Below are 22,730 nucleotides of genomic sequence, written 5' to 3'. Positions count from 1 at the left end.
ACGAGGGGAGGCTGGTGGAGGCGGAGCGCAGGATCTCCTCGGTGGAAGATCACTCCAGAGACATCGCGAAAACACACAGCGCCCTTGAGAGGACCCTGGAAACCCTAAAGGCGAAGGTGGAGGACCAGGAAGCGAGGTCCCGCCGCAACAATGTGCGCATCTCGGGCCTGCCAGAATCCACCAACACGGGCAAGATGGAGACATACGTGGAAAGCATGCTGAAGGACATCTTCGGGGCTAACAGCTTCTCTGAAGTCTTCCTGATTGAACGCGCTCATCGCTCTCTGGCCCCCGTTCCGAAACCAGGGGCTCCACCTCGAATAATCATCGCCCGGGTGCTCAACTACAGAGACAGAGACACTATACTACGGCTGGCGAGGGAGAAGGGCGCCATTAACCATCAGGGCAACTCGCTGGAGTTCTACCCAGACCACACCATGGCGGTGCAACAAGCAAGGAAGGAATTTGCTACAGTCAAGAAGAAGCTCCGTGAGCTGGACATTGGTTACGCGATGCTGTACCCTGCAAAACTCAAAATCCTGACGGATGGTAAGCCGGTGGTCCTCACGACGGTGCAGGCTGCACAGGAGTACGTCAAGACCCTCACCAAACGTCGGAAAAATCAGGAGAATGCGAGCAGAATGAGCGACAACGACTGAAAGCGCGACAGATCATCGTGTGCCTCTTTGGACTGTTTCGGCGCTGTGGGCGCCACACGACGGCCATTACAAACTGAGTGAAGCTTCGCGTGGCGCACCACGAGACTGGGACGCCCACTGCTGGCGGACCCTGGATGGGAGTCGTGCATGGCGGCAACGCAGTGAGTACTATGGGGAACTGTTTATACAGAACTGGCACAGGAGCATTGGGCCTCCATTAACTATTGACAGACAACTAACGAGGTACGCTACCTGGCTATCACTGTGCAGCCCGAGACACTGACAATGAGGGTGCTCGATACTACCTGCGAGTGGTCTTGTAATTGGGGGGGGGATTGGAAGAATGTTGAAGGTCACTAAGTGCCTGCGGGGGATCGGGGATGGGGTGGGGGGGATAGGGTGTTCATATTGATGATGTACTAGCACGCTAATCGCGCCCGTCCACATCCACTATGTGGATGGAGATGTGTGCTTCAGGCGGCACCCCCAGGAGGGTGTTCCCCACAAAAAGTTTACTCACTGTTCTAAAGTTCGGGGGGGAATGGCTTTGGCGAAGTTTGGGTGCTAAAGTGGGTGGTGGGGGGATGGGGAAACTGATTGAAGTTACCGTATTTGCACTGTGTCTGAGAAGCATTGCGACCTCGTTTATTGCCTTCATAGCGAATGTTAGGATTGTACTGTTCCATAGGTGGCCACGCAGATCACGCGGCGCACATTTCCACCGGAACACACGCTAATGGCGCGCTTTGACACACTCAACCTCATCACGTGGAATGTCAGGGGGCTGGGGAACCCGAAGAAGAAAAGGCAAATGTTTGCGTACTTTGACAGGCTCAAGGTCGACGTGGCCTTCCTACAAGAAACTCACTTGGCACCCACTTCCACACACGGGCTGGGGAACAAGTGGGCAGAATCCACAACTGGCTCATACTACTCATCGTACTCCCGTGGCGTTAGTATACTGGTAAAAAAGGGCACTCACTTCAAAATCACAGACACACACACTGACCCAGGGGGTCGATATGTTATAGTAGTAGGTGAGACGAGACGTCATAGACTGGCTCTTGTGAACGTGTATGGTCCGAACGTGGACGATGCAGACTTCTTTGAAAGGCTATGGCATATTATAGCTGATGTACGAGCGGACAATGTTCTCTGGGGAGGGGACTTCAACGTCACACTCAGGGACGGGCTTGACAGGGCAGCACACACGCTTGAGCACCACACCAAGGCGAGGGAAATGCTACTTGACGCAATGTCTGATTTGCACGTCAGTGACCTGTGGAGGTTACTACACCCGGGGGAACAGGTAGCCACACACATTAATGCTGCGAATAGGAGCTGGTCCAGACTAGATTTTTGGCTAGCCACGCAGGACGTTCTTGCCTGGGTGGAGCAGATTACACATCTCCCTAGAACACTGTCAGATCACAGCCCCGTGCTCCTACGTTTACGGATCCCACACTATGTCCCACCGCCCTACACATGGCGCTTCAACGCACAGGCATTGCGCGACCCGCTTTATGTAGATACACTCCAAACAGCGATCACTGACTACTTCGAACTAAATGCCCCTACCACGGAGGACCCGTGCCTTCTATGGGAAGCATTTAAAGCGACAATACGGGGCGTGTGTATTAACACGTCTGCAGGTATACTGAAAGATATTCGCCGCCAACTTACCAGAAGGGAGGAGATGCTCCGAGATCTGGAACAGCGCTACACAAACACTGGGGACACGGCGCTGTTAAGCGACATACAATCCATACTGCTGGAGTACAACACATTTGCTGATGACGAACTCAAATACATATTTAAGAGGACAACGGCCAGGAGATATGGGGAAGGGGGTAGGCCGGGCAGGGCCCTAGCAGACAAGATTTGCTCGGGAAGGACACCACAACATATAACAGCTATACGCACCACACAAGGCACACGCGCGCACGACATACCAACCATTATGGGCGAATTCAGGGAAACCTACGGGGCTCTATACGAGGCCAGACCACAGGTGCCACGGGAGGAGATACTGGAGTACATGGCTGACGTAGAGATTGCCTGGCTGGCAGACGGGCACAGGGAATACCTAGCTAGACCCCTCACGACGCAAGAAATCATTGACACCATCAAAAGGCTCCCTAATGGCAAAGCACCGGGCCCGGATGGCTTCGTCATAGAATTCTATAAAACGTACGCTAGCACGCTAGCACCACATCTGGTGAACCTGTACGAGGCCGCTCATGAAGCCCAGACTCTGCCACCGTCTATGAGAGAGGCGTTGCTCATCGCCATTCTGAAACCTGGTAAGGATGAAGAACAGTGCGACTCCTACCGTCCTCTCTCATTGATAAACGTTGACACCAAGATCCTAGCCAGCATACTGGCGGACCGACTAAAGCCATTAATGCCGATGTTAATAAGACCTGATCAGGCGGGGTTCATCCCGGACCGGTCGACCGCGCACAACACCCGCACCCTCTTTGCTTTGGCGCACTACTTGGCCCCGGACATCAAGGCAGTTGCTGTATTGCTGGACGCGGCTAAGGCGTTCGATACGATTGACTGGCCGTTCCTACATGCAGTTCTGCTCCGGATGGGATTCCCCCCCTTATTCATTGGCTGGATCACGATGCTGTACTCGGGCCTGACGGCCCGCATACGGGTGAACAAACATCTCTCGTCTCCGATCGACATCCGACGTGGCACCAGACAAGGGTGCCCCCTATCACCTATGCTTTTTGCCCTTATACTGGAGCCCTTGGCGTGTAAAATAAGACAGCACCACCACTACTCAGCCATTCAGTTACCCACGCGGCCCATACACATTGCCCTGTATGCGGACGACATGGTCTTATATGTGAAAAACCCGGAGTCCAACCTCAACCCCCTACTGCGGGAATACATTAAATTCGGCCAATATGCAGGGCTCCGCATTAACTGGAACAAATCCCTCATACTCCCACTGACAGATAGCACCCAACCCACGCCTCTGGACTATCCCCTGGAATGGCAGGAGGAGCCGACGAAATACCTAGGCGTCTGGTTCCACAGGGATCCAGAGCTAGTCATCCGCACCAACTACGGGAGGGTTGTCTCTGCTCTGGAAGACAAGGTCAAGCGATGGATAAAACTACCGCTCTCACTGGCGGACAGGCTTGCCATTGTGAAGATGGTGCTCCTGCCCAAATTTTTATATCTTTTTAATAATATCCCTATTAAGCCCCCGGCGGAGGTTTTCCGTAACATTAAATCTCTCATGCTCTCTTTAATCTGGGCGGGTAAGCAGGCTAGACTGGACCTGCAGACTCTGACGCTCCCATACGCTAGAGGGGGATTCAAGGTGCCAGACATCTATCTATACTACCAATGTGCTCAGGCGCAATACGCGCATCACTGGTTTCACGAGATTCCTTTCCTCACACATGTGGCTGTTGAGCATGGAGATGCTGACCCCATCCCACTAACGAGTATACTGACACACAAACGTCCCAGATTACACGCCCACGATATTAACCCGGTGAACGCCACGGTGGAAGCATGGAGAACACTCAGTAAGATGGCGCGATGCACACCACTCTATGCACCGGCACTCCCGTTGGCTCACCACCCGGCGCTGTCGGTCACGCAAGAACAGGTAGGGATGGACCTCCTTAAACGGGCTGGCATAGACACCCTTGGGGATTTGTACAGGGAAGGGCACTTTGTGCAGCTGAACCAACTCACATATATCAAGAATCCAACTCTGTTGTTCAGCTTTAACTATTATAGACTTCAGAGGGCGGTGAAGGAACACTTTGTGTCTTTTCCAGCAGAACCGCAAGCACTAGCACCACTGACACTCATGATCGACACCCCCTCGGCTGCACACCTGGTATCCCGACTGTACCGTTGCGCACAAGCTAGCAATGGTGGTAACACTGCACGAGCCAGGGAGAAATGGCAAACGGTACTGGGGGAGGATCTCACGGAAGAAGACTGGGAGGCCTCCTGCATGCTCACGGGGATGCTAACACCTAACGGGAACCTCAGACTGATCCATTACAAATATTTGCACCAGATGTACCACACCCCTGCACGTTTGCACCGATATGGGCTGAGAGACAACTCTAACTGCACTAGGTGTGGGCGGGAACACGCGGACTTCATACACTTGGCGTGGCACTGTGATGCTGTAACACAATACTGGGATCAGGTGATACGGACACTCAACGCTATGTTAGGAGCCCAATTGCCGTGCACTGCTAAAGTCTGTCTCCTGGGATTGGTGCCACACTTGCGAGCGAGACGGCGTAAACTTTGTGTGATTGCGCTATTAATGGCGAAAAGACGAATATCCCTACACTGGAACAGTAGGCGAAAGCCTAAGGTGAGAACTTGGCTGGAAGATCTGACCTACTGTAGAGACACCTTAGTCACGTATGAGGAAGAGCTGCCTATGGGATCCCGCCCCAGAGACTTTTGGGAGCCCTTTCAGCAGTATATGATGTCAATGGCATCTGGTGACAATGAGGGCTGAGCGCTCCAATGTTTAAAGACTTGATGCCACTATGAGCCACACTTGTGGGCAAATGAGGGGGGGAGAATGCTGTGACACAGTGCTTTAAGGTTTACAGGGGGTTGTTGCTTTGATGTTTGTAGTGTTCCCCCTAGGTTGCGGGGGCTTTTGTAAAAAATGCCACGAAATGTAAGACTGATCAGGCAAATTTACCATGCAAATGCATCGTCGACATCACTGCCTACGCTACTACCGAAAATGCGCCGCCGGACCTATGGTTGTCGGCTGATGGGCTGTGTATGGGTGAACTGTTCATTTATTCCTGCGTACTTAACAAAGCCGGCCTTTTGAGGTTGTAGGCGAGAATGACTGTAAATTTTCTATGACAATGCACAATAAATGTCTTACCCAAAAAAAAAAAAAAAAAAAAAAAAAAAAAAAGTCTCGCCCTATGGATGTTGCAGAGACTATGGGGCCTAGAGCAGCTGTGTCTGTAAAGAAAACAAAGAACTGTCACTGTCACAGAGACATAGAGACGAGCTAACTTAGCGGGGCAGGGTGGCCCCCCTGAAAAGTAATGCAGAACACTAAACGACACAGGGAGGTATGGCACAGTGCCTATTCGTGCAAAGAAAAGCAAAGGCACAAATGGACAAAAACACGCAAACAGAAAAGGGTCACAGACAAACCACTAAGAGGTGCGCAGGCTAATAAAATGAGTCAATACACAGTCCCAGGCCCTGTACCACCTGAACAGGCGAGAAGAGATTTGGAAGATACAACTAACCAAGGCACTTCGACACGAGACAAGGCAGACATACTGGAGGTCATTAGAGACTCCTGAGTGGCTCTGTAGACTAAGATGGATACAATGACGATGGATATAAATCACATACGCCTTGAGGTAAGGTAGTGGAAAGGGTCACGAATATGGAAGAGGATGTTGTAACCCTATGCGAAGAGGTCCAGAGGCTCCGCACCATGGTGACCACCCTACAAGCTCAGTGAAACCACACAGAAGACAGAGTTGGAGACGCAGAAGGGTGGTCTAGGTGAAATAATCACAGATTCATAGGTTTTCCTGAAAAGGCAGAGGGACCGGCAGCAGACTTATTTCTTGAAGATTGGATTAAAACGGCTTTTGACAATATCAGGCTCTCCAAATTCCTCACTATAGAAAGAGCCCACCAGGCATTGGGGCCTCTACCGAGCCTGTGATCATCGCCAAGAGCCCTGATAGCGCACCTGTTCAATTACAGGGACATAATACTCCAGCATATCCATGTTAACTATCCTCCTAATCACGAAGACCGCGTAATCCAAAAATATCCAGACTACACCAGGAAAGTGCAAGATCTCCTCAATCGATTCTTGGGAGCTAAATGACGACTGCAGGAACACAATAGCAAATACAGCCTAATGTTCCCTGCGATACTCCGAGTACAACATGATGGCAGGGTCTACTTATATGAAACGCCACAAATGCAATAGACTCGATGGACTCCCTAGGACTAGCTGGACCGGACTAAAATCAAGGATAGCACGAGCAACGAATAAGGCACAGATGACATTGTGGTCAGCATTGGGAAGCAGAAGAGTGGAGAACTACCTCACAAGAAGCACAGATCACAGGGCGTATTCTGGTCGACATAGATGGAACACTACAGACCGAAATGGCAACGATACAACTACAAAATCAGTACTCCCCACTCTGATTGGTACAAGACACCCAGACTTATGGGACACCAGAAGAGTAATAGGGGAAACGGAAGCAAGAACACAACGTAGGGTGGGTCTAGAAATCATAGTAGATTGCACCGAAAACCTGTGAGTAGACATGTATATTGGGGAAACCTAATGCGCAGGTACAGCGCTGACAGACAAAACCCCCCGCCGGTAATGAGCAAGAGGGGCAGGGAGAGAAGGAAGGAGCAGGAAAATCTGAGTTCCGCTAAACTAAATTCAATAGAACACTTCAGCTACCTAACACATGGGCGGTCTTGATAAGCCCAATTGGTCTTGTGAGATAGCACTGTGTCTGGTGGACTGGCCACACAACAGACACTACTTAGTTTGGGTAGTGTTGATTTGAATCTTTGAAGGGATAGGGATAAAGTATTGAGCATTAGCCTGGATTGGTCGCAGACCGGCTGATGGAGGAGATAGCAGAGGCAAGGGAGAAGAAAGAGTTGCCGAGAACAATGCAGGATGCACTTCTAGTGGTAGTCCCCAAACCCGGGAAGGACCCAACAATACCGAACTCGTAGAGGCCACTTACCATGCTAAATGTTGATGTTAAGCTCATAAGGCATGTCTTGGCAAATAGACCGTTGCCATATCTTCCCCAGCTTATACACAAAGACCAGCCAGGGTTCAAACCCCACAGGAATACCCATAGGAACATTTGCAGGCTCGTGCATGTCATGCAGGCCTTAGAATTGAGTAAAGAAGAATGTGCGCTGGCCTTTTTGGACTTTGAGCGAGCACTCAACTCCGTCAGATGGGACTATATATGGCAATTACTGTATAAAATGGGTCTGGGCTCCCAATTCATTGAGTGGGTAAAACTATTTTACACAAAACCAACGGCCAGGGTCCATACAGGGAGACACGTGTCAGAAAGTATGACGCTCTAAAGAGAGATGCGACATGGAAGTCCGCTCTCTCCATGGATATTTTCCATAGCAATAGAGCCACTGGCATGCCATTTAAGAGTAGCATTGAAAGGATGGGGCATAAAAATTCGCAAGCTGGAACACGTGGCATCACTCTACGTGGATGATGCCCTAGTATATCTGAGTAACCCGACGCTCTCAACACCAGTGTTAATGAGAGCACTGGAAAACTCTGGAGATGCTTCAGGCCTCTAAATTAGTAAGACTAAATCTAAGCTATACTGGATAGGTCGGGCAGAGGGACTCGCGGTATCACATCTCCCACAGCTAGAACTCCCTTGGCAATGTATAGTGTCCAATATCTTGGCAAACATATCACTAGAGAGGAAGATCGTTTCTACAAATTGAATATGGAAAGGATAGTAATTGAATTACGCTGGAGTATACAGTTCTGGAACATACTGAAATGGACAAAGTAGCCCTGATCAAGATGGTGGAACTGCCAAGATGCCTCTATGTCATGCAAGGGTCTTTCTACGAAATACCACATAAAGGGCCAGATATAGGTGGTCCCAATTTACCTATTCTTAAATACCGAATTTTACCGATTCTGTATTTAAGAATAGGTAAATGGGATGTAGATAAATTTTCGGTAAAAATTACCAAATCGGTAAGATTCGGTAATTAAGAATCAGTATTTACCGATTCGGTAATTCCTATTCATTGCTATGGGCCTGGAGGTCCATAGGAATGAATGGGAAGCCATTCAATATTACCGATTCGGTAAAACCGAATCGGTAATAGGAGGAACTCATGCAAGGGTGGCAAGGTGTCACATTGACACCCTGTTGCACCCCTGAATAGTGCATGGGTGCACATGTGGCATGTATGTCTGCCACATGGCACAGTCAAAAAAGCACAAAATTGCTTTTTTTTTTTAAGGTTTTCGAAATTTACCACCAACCTTTATTTGGTGGTAAATACCGAATCCTTAACTGTGCAATGCACTCATTTGAGTGGTAATTTTTAACTGGTAATTTTTCTTTATTGTTTAGTTAATTAAAACCATAACAAATTTTATTTACAGTGTTTGACCAATGTTAGATTAAAACAGCGAAAATAAAAACAACGCAAGCAGTAAACATAAATTTCACTAAAATTGCTTCCAAAAGATCTCTTTCCTAAAACCTAAAAAATAAAAAACTTCCTTCAGGCTTAGTCCGCAGTGCTAATGAAACTTAATAATGTTAATTTGTTATAGGCGTGCTTGCTTTCAAGCATTTTTCAAAAGCCAACAAAAACTTTATCATCTTGCAGTTCATTTGGGGATCAGTTGGATCCAGGCCACCAATGATAGCTGTCCTGCATGTACGTATTCTCTTGACCAAAAAGGCATTCTTCAAGAAAAACGCTCGCTCCCTGTACAGCTTGTTACAATGGCATATTATATGAATTAAGTCTTCCTTTGTATTACCGCAAAGACGGCAATCAGTTGATTCGATGTGCTTCCAAGATGGTTCATCGGCTAGAGTTGGAAATTTGCCGAAGCGCAGTGCCATCAATCGTTTTTTAATGGAAATAGAGTATGTTGTGTCTAAGTAGGCTGCCGGTATAAGAGTTTTATAGCTATTGATCACAGTCCAAGAGTGGGAGCGATGAGAGAAAATTTCTTTATCAGTGAGCAACGAATGAAATTTGGCGGCTCTATTTAGTGCCTGCTTGAATGAAGTAAATGGCAAGTTTTTATCCCATAGGTTGGAAGAGCATGGTAACTCCTGTGCACTGGTCAGGAATTTGTTGGCCTCCGATTTTTTTGCATTTCTAGTTCCTGCCATAGAAATTTATTAAGATTAAGATTTTTTTCACTGGCATTTTGCTTGATTCAATACCACACCTTTATGCATGTATAAAGTCTACCCAGTGATTCGTTCATTAGTCCGAATTCTAACCGCATTTGCGCTGGTGAGGCTGAACTGAGAAGTTGGAAGACCTTTTTATAAATTGTAGTTAAGTTGTTGAGAATTTTGGAATCCTTGCCATGCATTGCAACACTTGCATATGCTAAGGTGGGTAGCGCTTTGCTAGCAAGAGCGGCCTTAGAGATGGACCTTCCAATTTTTTTGCCAATGAGCTGAATGCAAATATTAAGGCCCCTGCACTTTGTGTCATATAATTTTTCTGCTCTTTTAAGGCTAGCTTATCGTCAATGTAATATCCCAAGTATTTATAATAGGATACCTTTTCCAATAGATTTCCTTCAAGCCGGGTGTTATGATGAGCAGATCGTTGGTTGGTAATTAACATTGTTTTCGTTTTTGATGAGTTAAGGGCCAGCTTATTTGTAGACAGGCAATCTGAAAGTTCTGTTAGCAGCCTCGATAGTCCAACTTTTGTTAAGCTCAGAAGGACAATATCATAAAGGGCCAGATGTAGGTGATCCCAATTTACCTATTCTTAAATACCGAATTTTACTGATTCGGTATTTAAGAATAGGTACATGGGATGTAGATACATTGGGGTCGATTAGGATGGAGGATTTTCCGCCTCCTCCGGGCCGGCGGAAGCCGCCGCCGGCCCGGAGGAGGCGGAAAATCCTCTGCGGAGTCACCAAAGACCCACCGCCGCATTACGATGGCTGGTGGGTCTTGGTTTCTGTCCGCTGCTTTTCCGCCGTGGTCGGATTACAACCACGGCGGAAAAGCTCTCATTTGGCTGGCAGTGTCTATCAGACACCGCCAGCCAAATTAGGATGCATTAGTAAACATGCTTTTCCGCGGCGGTTTTTCTGCCGTGGAAAAGCATGTGTACTTTTGATTTTGGGGGCCCGTTGCGGGCCCCCAGGGTGTAGGCGGGTGGGGGGTGCACATGGGGGGTACCTATGGTACCCCCCAGTATTTACATGCACAAAGCGGCAGGCACCGCGCGGTGCCTGCCGCTTTGTGCATGTAAATGTAAAACATGCACTTTTAACATTGCGGCGGGTGCTGCTTGAAGCAGCACCCGCCGCAATGTTAAATATCCAGGATGTGACCGCCAGGGTGGCGGTCACACCCTAATTTGCACGTAGGGACCGCCGCAGCCCTTGCGGACGGTCCCTCCACCTCTGGGATGGCAGACGGACGCAAGTCCGTCCGCCATCCTAATCGGCCCCATTTTCGGTACAAATTACCAAATCGGTAAGATTCGGTAATTAAGAATCGGTATTTACCGATTCAGTAATTCCTATTCATTGCTATGGGCCTGAAGGCCCATAGGAATGAATGGGAAGCCATTCAATATTACCGATTCGGTAAATACCGAATCGGTAATAGGAGGAACTCATGCAAGGGTGGCAGGGTGTCACATTGACACCCTGTTGTACCCCTGAATAGTGCATGGGTGCACATGTTGCACACATACATGCCCTATGGGCATGTATGTCTGCCACATGGCACAGTAAAAAAAGCACAAAATTGCTTTTTTTTAAGGTTTTTGAAATTTACCACCAACCTTTATTTGGTGGTAAATACCGAATCCTTAACTGTGCAATGCACTCATTTGAGTGCTCCCTACATTTCAGATTCAGTAATTCACCGATTCGGTATTTTAAGGAATCTGTATTTTACCGATTCCTTAAATTACCGATTCGGTAAATTACCGAATCTGAAATGTAGCCACCTACATCCCAAATGCCCAAAACCAGTCGGTAACGGCTGAAATTTGGTAATTTCGGCCGTTACCGACGGGTATTGGGCCACCTACATCTGGCCCAAAGTGTTTAAGGAATTGGACGCTCTGCTGATCCAGCTACTATAGAATGGGAAGAGCTGAAGGGTAGGACTAGATGTAATGAAGCCGCAGTGGGATAGAGGGGGACTGGAGATACCAGACCTAGAGTTATACTACCTCGCATCACAGCTACAGCATGCAATACAATGGCTAAACACACATCCCTCCTGGGAGAGAACCTTGTTCTAAGGCACATGTGGAAGGCAGCAAGTAGGGACCCTCCTCATGAAAGGACGGGTTATACATGAATCACTTTCCCCACATGTACGGCAACTGGCCAGGATATGGGACAGGACAATACGAACTGTCATTAAAAAAGCGCCCTACGCAACAGATTTTGACATCTGTATCATTCCACAGTTTGGCCAAGTAGCGCAGACAATGTCAGTCGAGAAATGGAAAGAAGAGGGCTGCCTAATGTTGGCAGACTTATATTCAGAGGGCAGGCTCACAGCATACCAAGACTTGATGGAAACATTCGTGCTGGGCAAGGGACAATTTTTGCTATACGCAAAACTGACAGCCCCAGCCCGACAGCTCTAGCCTACATTGCCAGAGGTCCAAACACACGCAAATGCTAACTGTAATGATCACAATGGGCGGAAATTAGTAACCTACTTATATAGTGCACTAAGGGCGGACAAACATGTAAACCACTAAGGGTAGAGGAGAGGTGGCAAACAGCCAGCGAAGACCACTGACCCTGGCAGACTTGGCAAAAATACACGAGCAAGTACGTAAAGTATCAATATGTGCCAGGTTTAAACAGATACAATACAATATTGTACACATGAAATATGTCTCCCCTAGGCGGCTTCATACCATAAACACAATGCGAGACCCGAGATGTCCCAGGTGCCAATGCACAGAGGCCGATTTCATTCATATGGTTTGGCGCTGCCCCACAATATAAGAATACTGGACGAAAGTAATAGAGCAACTTAGCAGAGTAACGGGTGGAAGGTAGCATTAGAAATAAGGAGATGTCTCCTGGGACTGTTACCTAGAAACCCAAAACATAAAACCAGTAGACGTTTCTCAATACTAGGGGGGCTCATGGTGGCCAAGAGACGAACAGCAATACACTGACTAACCCCACAGGGACCAGCCATTGATAAGGGGAGAGTGGACCTTAAGGAATGGGCAACAACAGAAGAGGAGCACATGAGGAAAACTAGGCGGGACCGGAAACTACCAGAGGTACGAGAATGATGATGCAAGAGTTAATAGGACTGACCCCAAACAAACAACAAGACGGTGATGGGGGGGAGCGACAGGAAACGGAGGATACCCAAAGGATCAATGTACAAACTAGTGATAATCAGAATGATGCTGAATAAAGGGAATGTAGTCTAAGCAGTAATAGAACAATGACTTTTAGAAGTGACACCTAATATACCCAACGAAACAACAGATAGATGAAGCTGGTTTAGGGAGGGAATTGGGAGGTTAAATTAAGGATCTCTGTGTCTATGGAGCAATACAAGGAAAGTTGACCTGAATGTAAAGTAAAACGATTGCTAAACTGTAATAAGATAAATAACATATTTGCTGCTCTATCCATAAATGTAAGACAATGTCCGTTTAATGAAAACTATAAAGACATTTAAAACAAAATGTGTGTATTAACATAGAGTTATTGCATGTGAAACAAAATCATTATAATATATTTTAGTGTGTTTTTCAGGCTTAGGCTAACCAGGCCTTGTTCAAATGGCTGCCAAATCATGATGTTCATTCTGTATCTGTATTTCTCACTTGACACCACATGCAGCTAGATGCGCATTGTTTATTTTTATGATACATTGTTCTCGAAGAACTCGCTGTCCGAAGACTTTTCCAATTTTCCAAGGCTCTTTCTGCTAGCATTGCATTCATTCAAAATTGTTTTCTGTTGTATTTGTGACTGGTTTGTTCTGACACCTCGGATGGCATTAGGTCAGAAGCGGCAAATCAGTGTTCATGTAGCGGGTTAGTGCTAAGATGGTAGGTGTAAGCAACGTTTACCAAATATGAAATACGATTTGCTGTAATAATGCTCATACCCTGCTAACTTTTGAGTTTCCCTGAAGTCCTATGCTGAAAATGGCTATTAAAACCCCCTGAATTTTTGTATGAGCCATGATTAATTCCCGAGCCTCTTGGAATACTGCTTGATTTTCTATTGATTTGACGCACATTTGAGAAGTAGACCCGAATTAAAAGCATAGGTGCATTATATCGCAACAGATAAATAACGTGTCTGGTATGTTATTTCTCGAGTGTGATAAATAGCTACTGTTTTGAGTTTGTGGGGACTTGTATGCTGAATATGGTGTTTAACACCAAATCCCCATAATGTGGTAAATAATGCATGCTTTCCCTTATTAAATTTCAGCAGGTTTGCTCTGATGAAAATGTACGAAGTTTATTTATTGCATCCAATAATCATTGGATGCCTTAAATACAACCAAACTTGTAATTCTGACCCATGCGTTAACACACGTTTATGCATGGGTCTGAATTGACTGACCCCTTCATAATCAGGCGCCTAGACTATTTACCTGATTTTTGCTCATTATTGCATTATTTCTGTAACTGAGAGTGCTTATATCAATTGTCTTCTGTGTACTTTAGTTTGTTCAATGCAGCATATGCATATTCCCTTTTTCTTTATTGCACTTTAAAATTGTAATAAACCTTCATGGTTTTTCTGTAAATTTCTGTTCTCAAACTCCCTTTTTCATTCAGTCCATACTCATTAACTGCATTTTGAACTGCTGTTTGAATCTTGTCTCTAGGGACACATTACCTCATAGACTTTGTGGTTAACACTGTCCCTGACTCCCCAAATGTGAGCCCGCTCCATTGTTATGCAGATTATCTAAGCAATAGCGTACACAAGGATATCTGTGTATTGATGAATCTTAATGCTGTTGTCTGCATGAAAGGATCCGAGGGATTCCATGTAGAAGTTAAAGATGACTGGAGAGAGAAGGTTGAGTGGGATTATTCCACATGGGAGAGTGAATGTCTTCGATGCTGTGGAACAAATTGGTGAGGTAGGATGGGAATCATTCCAAGGTAGTTCCTGAAAATCCCATTCGAATGGAAGGATAGTGAGCCACCCACATATTATCAAAGGTTATATAGATTAATATACATAGGTCATCAGGAAATGTCTTTGTATAAATGTAAAAGTGTAAGGGCTATGAGAAAAGGCATGAATATATGGGAACCTTTGATAGCATGGATGGAAAGAAATGATAGACAAGGGATTGGATAAATATGTACAAGTACAGAGAAAATACAATCAGGATGTACAGCAACAATGATGTATGAATACCTAAAATAATTGCAAATTGCTAATCTGGCCATTACGGAATTATGAAATGTGATCAGTATATGCCATAATGTTATAAGATATGCATAATATGTCTGATTTCAATAAAAAAAAAAGAAAATCCCATTCAAGTTTTTAGGGTGTGGATGGTCGACTGCGTCAAGGCTGCGGAGAGGTCAAACAGGACCAGGAAACTAGAGCTGTTCCTGTTACTTAGGAGTGCATTGTCAAATACTTGAGTGTGGCTATCGCTGTGCTTGCAGTTCTGATGCAGCACTGAGCTTCTTCCTCACCCCTTCCAAGCAGCGAAGGTTGAATCTTCGAAGGGCCTAGGAAAGAAAAACTTTAAAGCCTGAACAGTAGAGATGCAAATTAAGGCACATTCATCCATAAACACAAATATTTCTGCAAAGTGAGTACAATGGAGAGAATAACTGGTGTGGATTCAGAGAGACCAGACCTGTAAAATAAAAATAAAAAACGTAGGCATCCATTAACAGTACCACCAGCCTCCGCTAATGTTCATACATAAAGGTCAGAACCCTAACTGTAATTACTAGCCAGGCTCTCGTTTCCTGATTGGACCTTCTAGTGCCTCCCTGGCTTTATTCCACTGTTTTTTTTAATTCTTTGTTTACTGTCTATCTTGGGTGTTTTCATGTTCCATTTTGCAAAACATCTCAATAAAATTAAATATGTTGATGACACTATCTTTAAGCAATTTGTTTAGTACTGAATGAAAAGATGATTCGGTCCAACTAGGAAAGGTTCATTGCCTTTATGATGAATCAGTTGTGGTTTTCTGCACATGGATGTCTTAATTTAAAGATCTAATTCCATTTGCTCTTCACCTTTCGCTTGTTCCCCAGGATACTTCAGAAAGCGGAGAAGATTTGCTGATGCATAAGGGACATCGGTATCATATCAGCTGTGCAAATTTTTGGCTGAATTGTGTGGATACCGAACTGCCAACATCATCATGCCAAAAGAGATGTGATCTCTGTACACAACGACCAGAACCAACAGAGTTCCCCTGCTCAATAAACGTTCTTGAAAGCCCTTCCTGACCACCTCCCTCTGACAATATATTTGGACACAGAGCCAAAATGGATGGAAGACCAGATGAATGTCCCCTTTGAAGAACATTTTCCTTCAGTGGACATTGTCATGCAAGACTGAGGAGTGTGGAGTTGAGAATGTTGTCTTTTAATGAAAATTGACATTGAGTTGACTACTCTGGAGAGCATTGCACTTTAATGTATATTAACAGCCCTGTTCTGTGGGTCAAAGTGGAAAACTACTTTTGGAGAAATGACCAAGCTACATTATATTTACATACCTTTCACTCTGCAATGAGACGCTCTTTGCTGGCATAATGCCTGCAGTAGACTTCACACCATTCCTGACAGTATAAAAGACAAATTGACATATGTTCAAAAAATGTCAGGGTGCTATCTTTCCTCCACCTGCAACATCTGTTTACCATCTAACTACGTTTTTAAGGGCATGAACCGTGAAACAGTGTCATTTTATAAAATCTGTATTTTTGATATGCGTAGATCTACAGATTTGTGTGCTGTGAGGATGTGGCAGTTTTAATATTAATTCTTCCGCTAACCTACAGTGAGGATTTGCTCTCCTGACTTATTTCGCAGGCCCTGTTTGTTTTAGGTGTATCAGTCTGTACAGATGTAGGACTGACCAGCAGCAACGCCTAAGTATTGGATTTATATCATTCTGTGCCCAATTCACAAAGAGCTTTTGAAAAAGGTGGAAATACCTGCACAGCATGTTACCGTTGGCGTTTTGCTTAGATTTCTAACTTTTACAGGATTCACAAATATCGCCAAGGGGGCACATGGCGATATAACCTAATTGTTGATATCCATGCATACTCCTCCTCCCAAGCATCTCCTGTGAGCTGTCCACTCAAATTGGTATTGTAAACATTTGCATTTGCATAGGAAAATTTCTTCTCTTTATCTCTATCTGGAAAGAAAAACTATGTAGTTAAACCCATTCCACTACACCCCTAAAAACTATTTTAGTTCCCAAGGCCATTATCACACCCACTTACATTTTTTTAAACATTACATTTACCTCTGCAGATTGGGTGGAAAATGCTTGTCAGTACCGACAAAGTTACACTTTCTGGGGGTCTACAGCTTCCCCAATGGCCACCTTGGGTCACTTGTTTACCCACTGATAAACCTACGTTTCAGATTATGGAAAAATCACCAAATTTCCCAGTCATAAGTAGAATTTGCAAACAGAAAAGCACTAATTTTGATTCTGTGATTCAGGATTTCCATTTTCTGAGGACAAACTCCTCTTTTTTGCACTCATAAATGATACTCTGGTGCCCTAAATGTTTTCAGAGTCAGGCTGTCAATCTTTGTTAGATTCACAACCAGAGCAGTACAAATGTTCATTGTAAAGTCCACATCCAATAACTGCACAGTTAACCAACTGGTCTGTAATTGTTCCCGAGTGGTGGAAATCTGCTAAGGCGCTTTAGAAAAACCTAAAAAATATTTCCCCTGCCTAGAGAAACTTTTTAAACTCTGAGTCAAGCTGCCAGACCTTAGCTGTGACAGATGCCATGCGAGACGTGTCTGCACTTCAAGTATATAGAGAAAGTTTGACCGTCCAGAGCTGTCCTCTGTAACAAGAAGATATTTTCATTCAAGTCTGGATTATGTTTACTAGCAGTAGGTTAGGTCTCATTTCATGGTGCTTGCCATTACTGATACTAAGGCCATGGCAGGAGCATCAGAAGACACTTGGGTTTGACTGTTGATGATTGGCTACCATTACTCTGGGCGCGGTCCTATGCAGAGAGGCAAACGTGTCCTAAACTCTCCTAGTGCATGGTTGGGTCTGGGGTCAATTAGAATTAAAAGTGTATATGACGCACTGTGAGTTGGGCTGTTCCATCTGTCTCTGCGGCAACGCTCTACCTGTTCTCTTTACATTGCAATCATGTTCTGATATTACCTCTTGTTTTGACCAGTCCTTGGGTAGAAGATTTCCATGCTTGTGAATGTAATCTGTGTGTGAGTGAGTGCCACCTTAGCACCCTTCTGCATGACTAAGAAGTGGATGTAGATGGTTTATGGATATGAGATCATTTTGTGTACTAGAAGTTTGCCAATTATTTTGAATTTCCATGGTCATCAGGGAAGGAGTGGCCCTTGTAAGAGTTTGCATATCAGCCCAGATTGCATCAAGCCAGCATAACAAGACTGCTGGTGCTCTGAGGGAGGGAGGGTGCCTGGGGAGGGGGGGAAGGGGGCTTTGAAGGCATTTGTGGGTGAAGCTAAGGATTTTTTGGGATAGAATATCCTGTGTATAGGAAACATCAGACGATCAATGAGCTGGAGGTTACTAATCCATGCCACACAGCCCAATGCTTGGTCCCACGGGTAATTTTGGTGAAGTTCACTTTGCTGTGGCGGGGACCCGCGCCCCACTGGAGGCTGAATCTAGTCTGCAAGCCAGGCCCACCACAACTCATTGTTCTAGGTTCTTTCCTCTTATTTGACTGATTAGAGAAATTATATAGCAACTACACAGCAGCCACATGTTAACTTATTCCAATTCTGCTGGGCATGTAATTTAAATGACTGGCTGGCCACCACTACCCTTTTGGGAGCTGAAACTGGCGTTCAAAGCTTCCAGTCTAGTATGGAATTGCCCCGGGAAATTCTCCAGCTGATGTAACGGCCAATACAGTCTTGATTGTCAAAGTTTTTATTGCATATTATATTTGTGTATATGTTACGACAGTTTATTACGAGAAAAGTTGAACTGAAGTCTTGCTGGCTTTAAATCACTCGGTACAAAAGGGGGTGGTGATGGATGGAGCATCTGAACCAATCAAACACTCAACACCCAGTCAAAAGATCTGGGTTTAATCCATCACCGTTCTTTAGCCCACTCTGCCACCCCAGTTCAGACATGGCCATATGCAAATCAGTCTGACCCTGTGCCTCATGGGAACAGTCCAGCCCGAACTGCCAAGTCATGCCTTCCCTGAACCGGAAACAAGGTTCCTAGGACCAGTTTCTGGCATTTCATCCGTCTTCAGCCAGGCTTGCTTGAATCCAGTGGCAAAGTGAGCAAGGGACTCACGTCTGAGCATACCCTGCCAGCTTATGGCGAACAAAGCGGTACAAAAGGGGGTGGTGTTGGACGGAGCATCTGAACCAATCAAACACTCAACACCCAGTCAAAAGATCTGGGTTTAATCAATCAGTTGACTGGGGGTGAGTGTTTGATTTGCTCAAACGCTCCGTCCATCATCCCCTTTGGTATCGCTTTGTTCGCCCTAAGTTGGCTGGGTATGCTCAGACGTGATTCCCTTGCTCACTTGGCCACTGAATTCAAGATAGCCTGGCTGATGAGGATTATGAATCCGAAACCGGTCCCAGGATGCTTTTTTCCGGTCCAGGGAAGACATGGCTTGGCAGTTCGGGCTGGACTGTTCCCATGAGGCACAGGGTCAGACTGATTTGCATATGGCCATGTCTGAACTGGGGTGGCTGAGTGAGCTAAAGAATGGTGATGGATTAAACCCAGATCAGTTGACTGGGTGTGAGTGTTTGATTTGCTCAAACGCTCCGTCCATCATCCCCTTTGGTATCGCTTTGAATCACTGGCAGTGGCAGAGGAGTAAGGCAGTAATTGTGAGTGAACATAGTGTGTGTTGTATTTTCATTAGGGGCGAGGTTAACAATAGCATCTTCTTCAATTCTAAACCCTCCAAAAATTGTGATTGGCAAAAATTAAACTAAATGATGCGTGTTAATAGTTTACGAAAGGAAGTTGGTTGGAGGGAGTGGTTGAGGAGTGAGTTCCAAAAAGCTTTAGCAAAACATGAAATAATGGTGCCTAGTGCGAATCATTTGGGGGAGTTCAGCATGGGTCAATCATTCATTCAATCAACAAATGGGGCTTTGGTTCGTGACCAGTGTCAGAAAAATAATGCATCCTAGAAAAATATCGATCAATCCGCTTACGCTGCTTAACAATGCATGTTGTATTATATATGATCTGTGTTACAAACATTTTATTTATGGCATATTTCGCAATTGGTATAAACATTTCTAAAAACTTGTGTATTCATTTCTGTTATATGATATAAGATTGGGAAGACGGCATTTCATCAGGTGCAGTCAGGAGAGGGCCCTGTGCGTTTCTAGACATTGTGGGTGAAACTACTTTAACATTAAGTGTCAAGACATCATATGTGTAGTACAGGCGTACGCCAAGGCATTATTCCATAATTTTTGGTGCTTTGCATGCTGCTGAAATTGCACAATCAGGAGTGTCCAATACGTTTAAAGGGCTGCAGAATTAGTTTTCTATTTTATATTATATGTAGTGATTTGTGGTTTCAAGTCGGATGGTGTGACTACATCGATTTTGTGTAATATGTGTTCAACCACATCACCGTCACCTAATAACCGTGAGCGTTGATGTTCATGGTAGCCTTTAAGTTAAAATGAGTCATGCTCTTGGAATACTATTCCTTGCGTAACTGTGACTAACTTACTCTTGTGCTGGCTATCACTGTCTCCACAAATAATTAATATAATTAAATAAACAAACGTGCAAACTGCAAGCACCGTATTAGGGTACACTTTACTGGACGGGACGGTAATCAGCAGGATCTTGAAATTATGTGGATACCTTGACTCATAACTGTGTTTTACAGGCACATGTTGATCAAAACGCCAGACAACACAGGGCAAGTTTTACATTAGACGTTCACGAACTCCTGTCACCCGCCCAGCATCACTTAACCAATAAAGACAAGTGGAAAGGCCATCGTTATGATTGGCCAAAAGCATGTCTCTAGCCCATTTTCAGTAGTTCGGTGTTTCCGCACCTGGAACTAGCAAGTCTCCAATTACCAGACCCGGTGCTTCCGGGCCTAGTGACACCAGGTGCGGATGTCCACCAGGTGGAAACTATTGCAAGGGCACGGGCTGCAGGCAGGAGCACAACCTGCCTCTTCCTGACCAGTGGAGCACCACAAGGGGAGCATACAAGGTTGTCTCCAATCAGACCCACCTATCCCTGTCGCCTACCCCCAACTCCCTCCATGACCTTCCCTCCATGCCATTCCCTTCACCTTCCAAGTTAAAAGGCCAGGTGTGAGTACGCACATGGCTACACTAGAGCCCCGGACTAAAGGCTCTTGCCTGTGCCAGTCCAGGCCTCCACCAGTCGTGACACCTGCACAGTGGAGCAGATTACACTCCCACCTGGCAGGGAAGCTATCACCCCACCTCCAGCCATACATTTATTTAAAGCCCTATCTTGTTTTTTCACGGCCATCTTGTATGCCCATGTTAGACTTTGACCTCTGTTCATGGAGATTTTCTTAAGCGCGTGGCTACCCAAAAGGACTTCCCTGTGCTATGACAACCAAGTATTATGCAGAATAGATCACAGAAAAAGAGGGTAGATAAAATCATAGTTTAAAAAAGGGTGGTCTTTAACAAATTTCCTGAAAGCTAATATAGCCTTAGAGCCTGACGTAGCAGCAAGGGCCTTTAACAAGGGAGAGGGCCTTTAATGGCCGGTAGAGCCCACCACAGAGGGCTCTCGGACTATTAGAACATTCAGCCCCTAGAGGGCAAAATGTTCTGATTTGTAAAATAAAGGCCTCACTGAGCCCGATGGGGTTGAAATCCCTTTGGACTCTGTGAGGCCTTTGTTCACAGCCACAGCTGTGAACAAACATTGGAAAGTTGATGCTCCGGGCTTTTACCAGCGTTAGAAGCCCAGAGCACTCCATAGTCTTCAATGGAGTGCTCAACATTCCAATGTTCTAATTCAGATTTAATTTGCATTAGGTATTGTGGGAGTACGTTCCAAAGTATAGGTGATAGGAACGCAAAAGACATTCCTACACTCCTGGCTCTCATTATCCTGGGGACTGCAAACCGTTCTTGTGTGTTAGATCGCAGCAGTCTAGTGGGGTTGCAAGGAGTAAGTACATTTTGAATCCTTCTCTATGGGCCAGGCACAATACCTTAAAGGGTACCCTTTTTTATTACCGGCAGCCAGTGAAGGCTGTCCAGAGCATAGGTAGCAGAGTGGCATTTGGGAGTTTTAAGTAGGATACGTGATGCAGCATTTTGTATAACTTGCAGTCTTTTCATGACTGACTTTGGGCTTCCTAGGAACAGTGAGTTCACATAGTTAACTCTGGAAATGACTAAACCCTGTACCACTATCTTTTGTGATGGCCCTAGCAGCCATCTGAATAGTTTCCGCAATGTCATTAACAAGCTAAAGCATGTTGCTGCCAGTTTTTTGGCTTGCATTGCCATAGTCATTTTATCATCGAGCCAAACAACTTAGCTTTTGAATTCCGATTTTCGGATTGGTTGGTTGCCAAGGGATTCAGGCCAGTTCAATTCCATCCATCTTGAGGGGCTGTTCCCTACCACCATCATCTCCATTTTTCCCCCTATTGAGTTTAAGGCTGCTAGAAGCCTTCCATTCTACAATGTGCTTTAGACAGGCGTTAGGGGGGGGGGGGGGGGGGGGGTAGTCATGCATGTCAAATTTCCTTCCACCTTGGAGTTAGCATCTGATGTGATACATTGTTGAACGCCACACTCAGATCCAAAAGGATAAGAGGTCTGATCCCACCCTGATCTAAAATGGAGTTAAGCCCTCTGTGGCTTCAAGCAAAGCCGTCTCCATGCTACTGCCTTGACGGAAGCCGGTTTGTGAATAATATAAATTGTTATTGAATTCTAGGTATGATGAGAGCTTTTTGTGGACATATTTCTCCAGGATTTTTCTAGATTCTGGTAAGAATTGACCTGTAGTTTTCAAATTTTATAAGA

At 45.5% G+C, this 22,730-nt stretch overlaps 1 protein-coding gene across 2 annotated transcripts in view; it reads left to right on the top strand.

The window, feature by feature from the left end:
* The window catches only part of LOC144791242 (synergin gamma-like), a 123,002-nt gene extending 103,028 nt beyond the window's left edge, over nucleotides 1-19,974 (top strand). The window contains exon 6 of one of the 2 annotated variants that reach the window (XM_078665898.1): nucleotides 15,729-19,974. In XM_078665898.1, coding sequence (XP_078522024.1) covers nucleotides 15,729-15,926 — 198 coding nt within the window. In that variant the 3' untranslated portion in view covers nucleotides 15,927-19,974. The remainder of the gene's footprint in view (nucleotides 1-15,728) is intronic. The other variant, XM_078665897.1, reaches the window with a different exon arrangement.
* Nucleotides 19,975-22,730: the final 2,756 nt, after the last annotated feature.

The sequence above is a fragment of the Lissotriton helveticus genome, chromosome 11 (assembly GCF_964261635.1).
Source record: "Lissotriton helveticus chromosome 11, aLisHel1.1, whole genome shotgun sequence".
NCBI lineage: Eukaryota > Metazoa > Chordata > Amphibia > Caudata > Salamandridae > Lissotriton > Lissotriton helveticus.
This window is presented reverse-complemented; position numbering and strand designations above follow the sequence as displayed.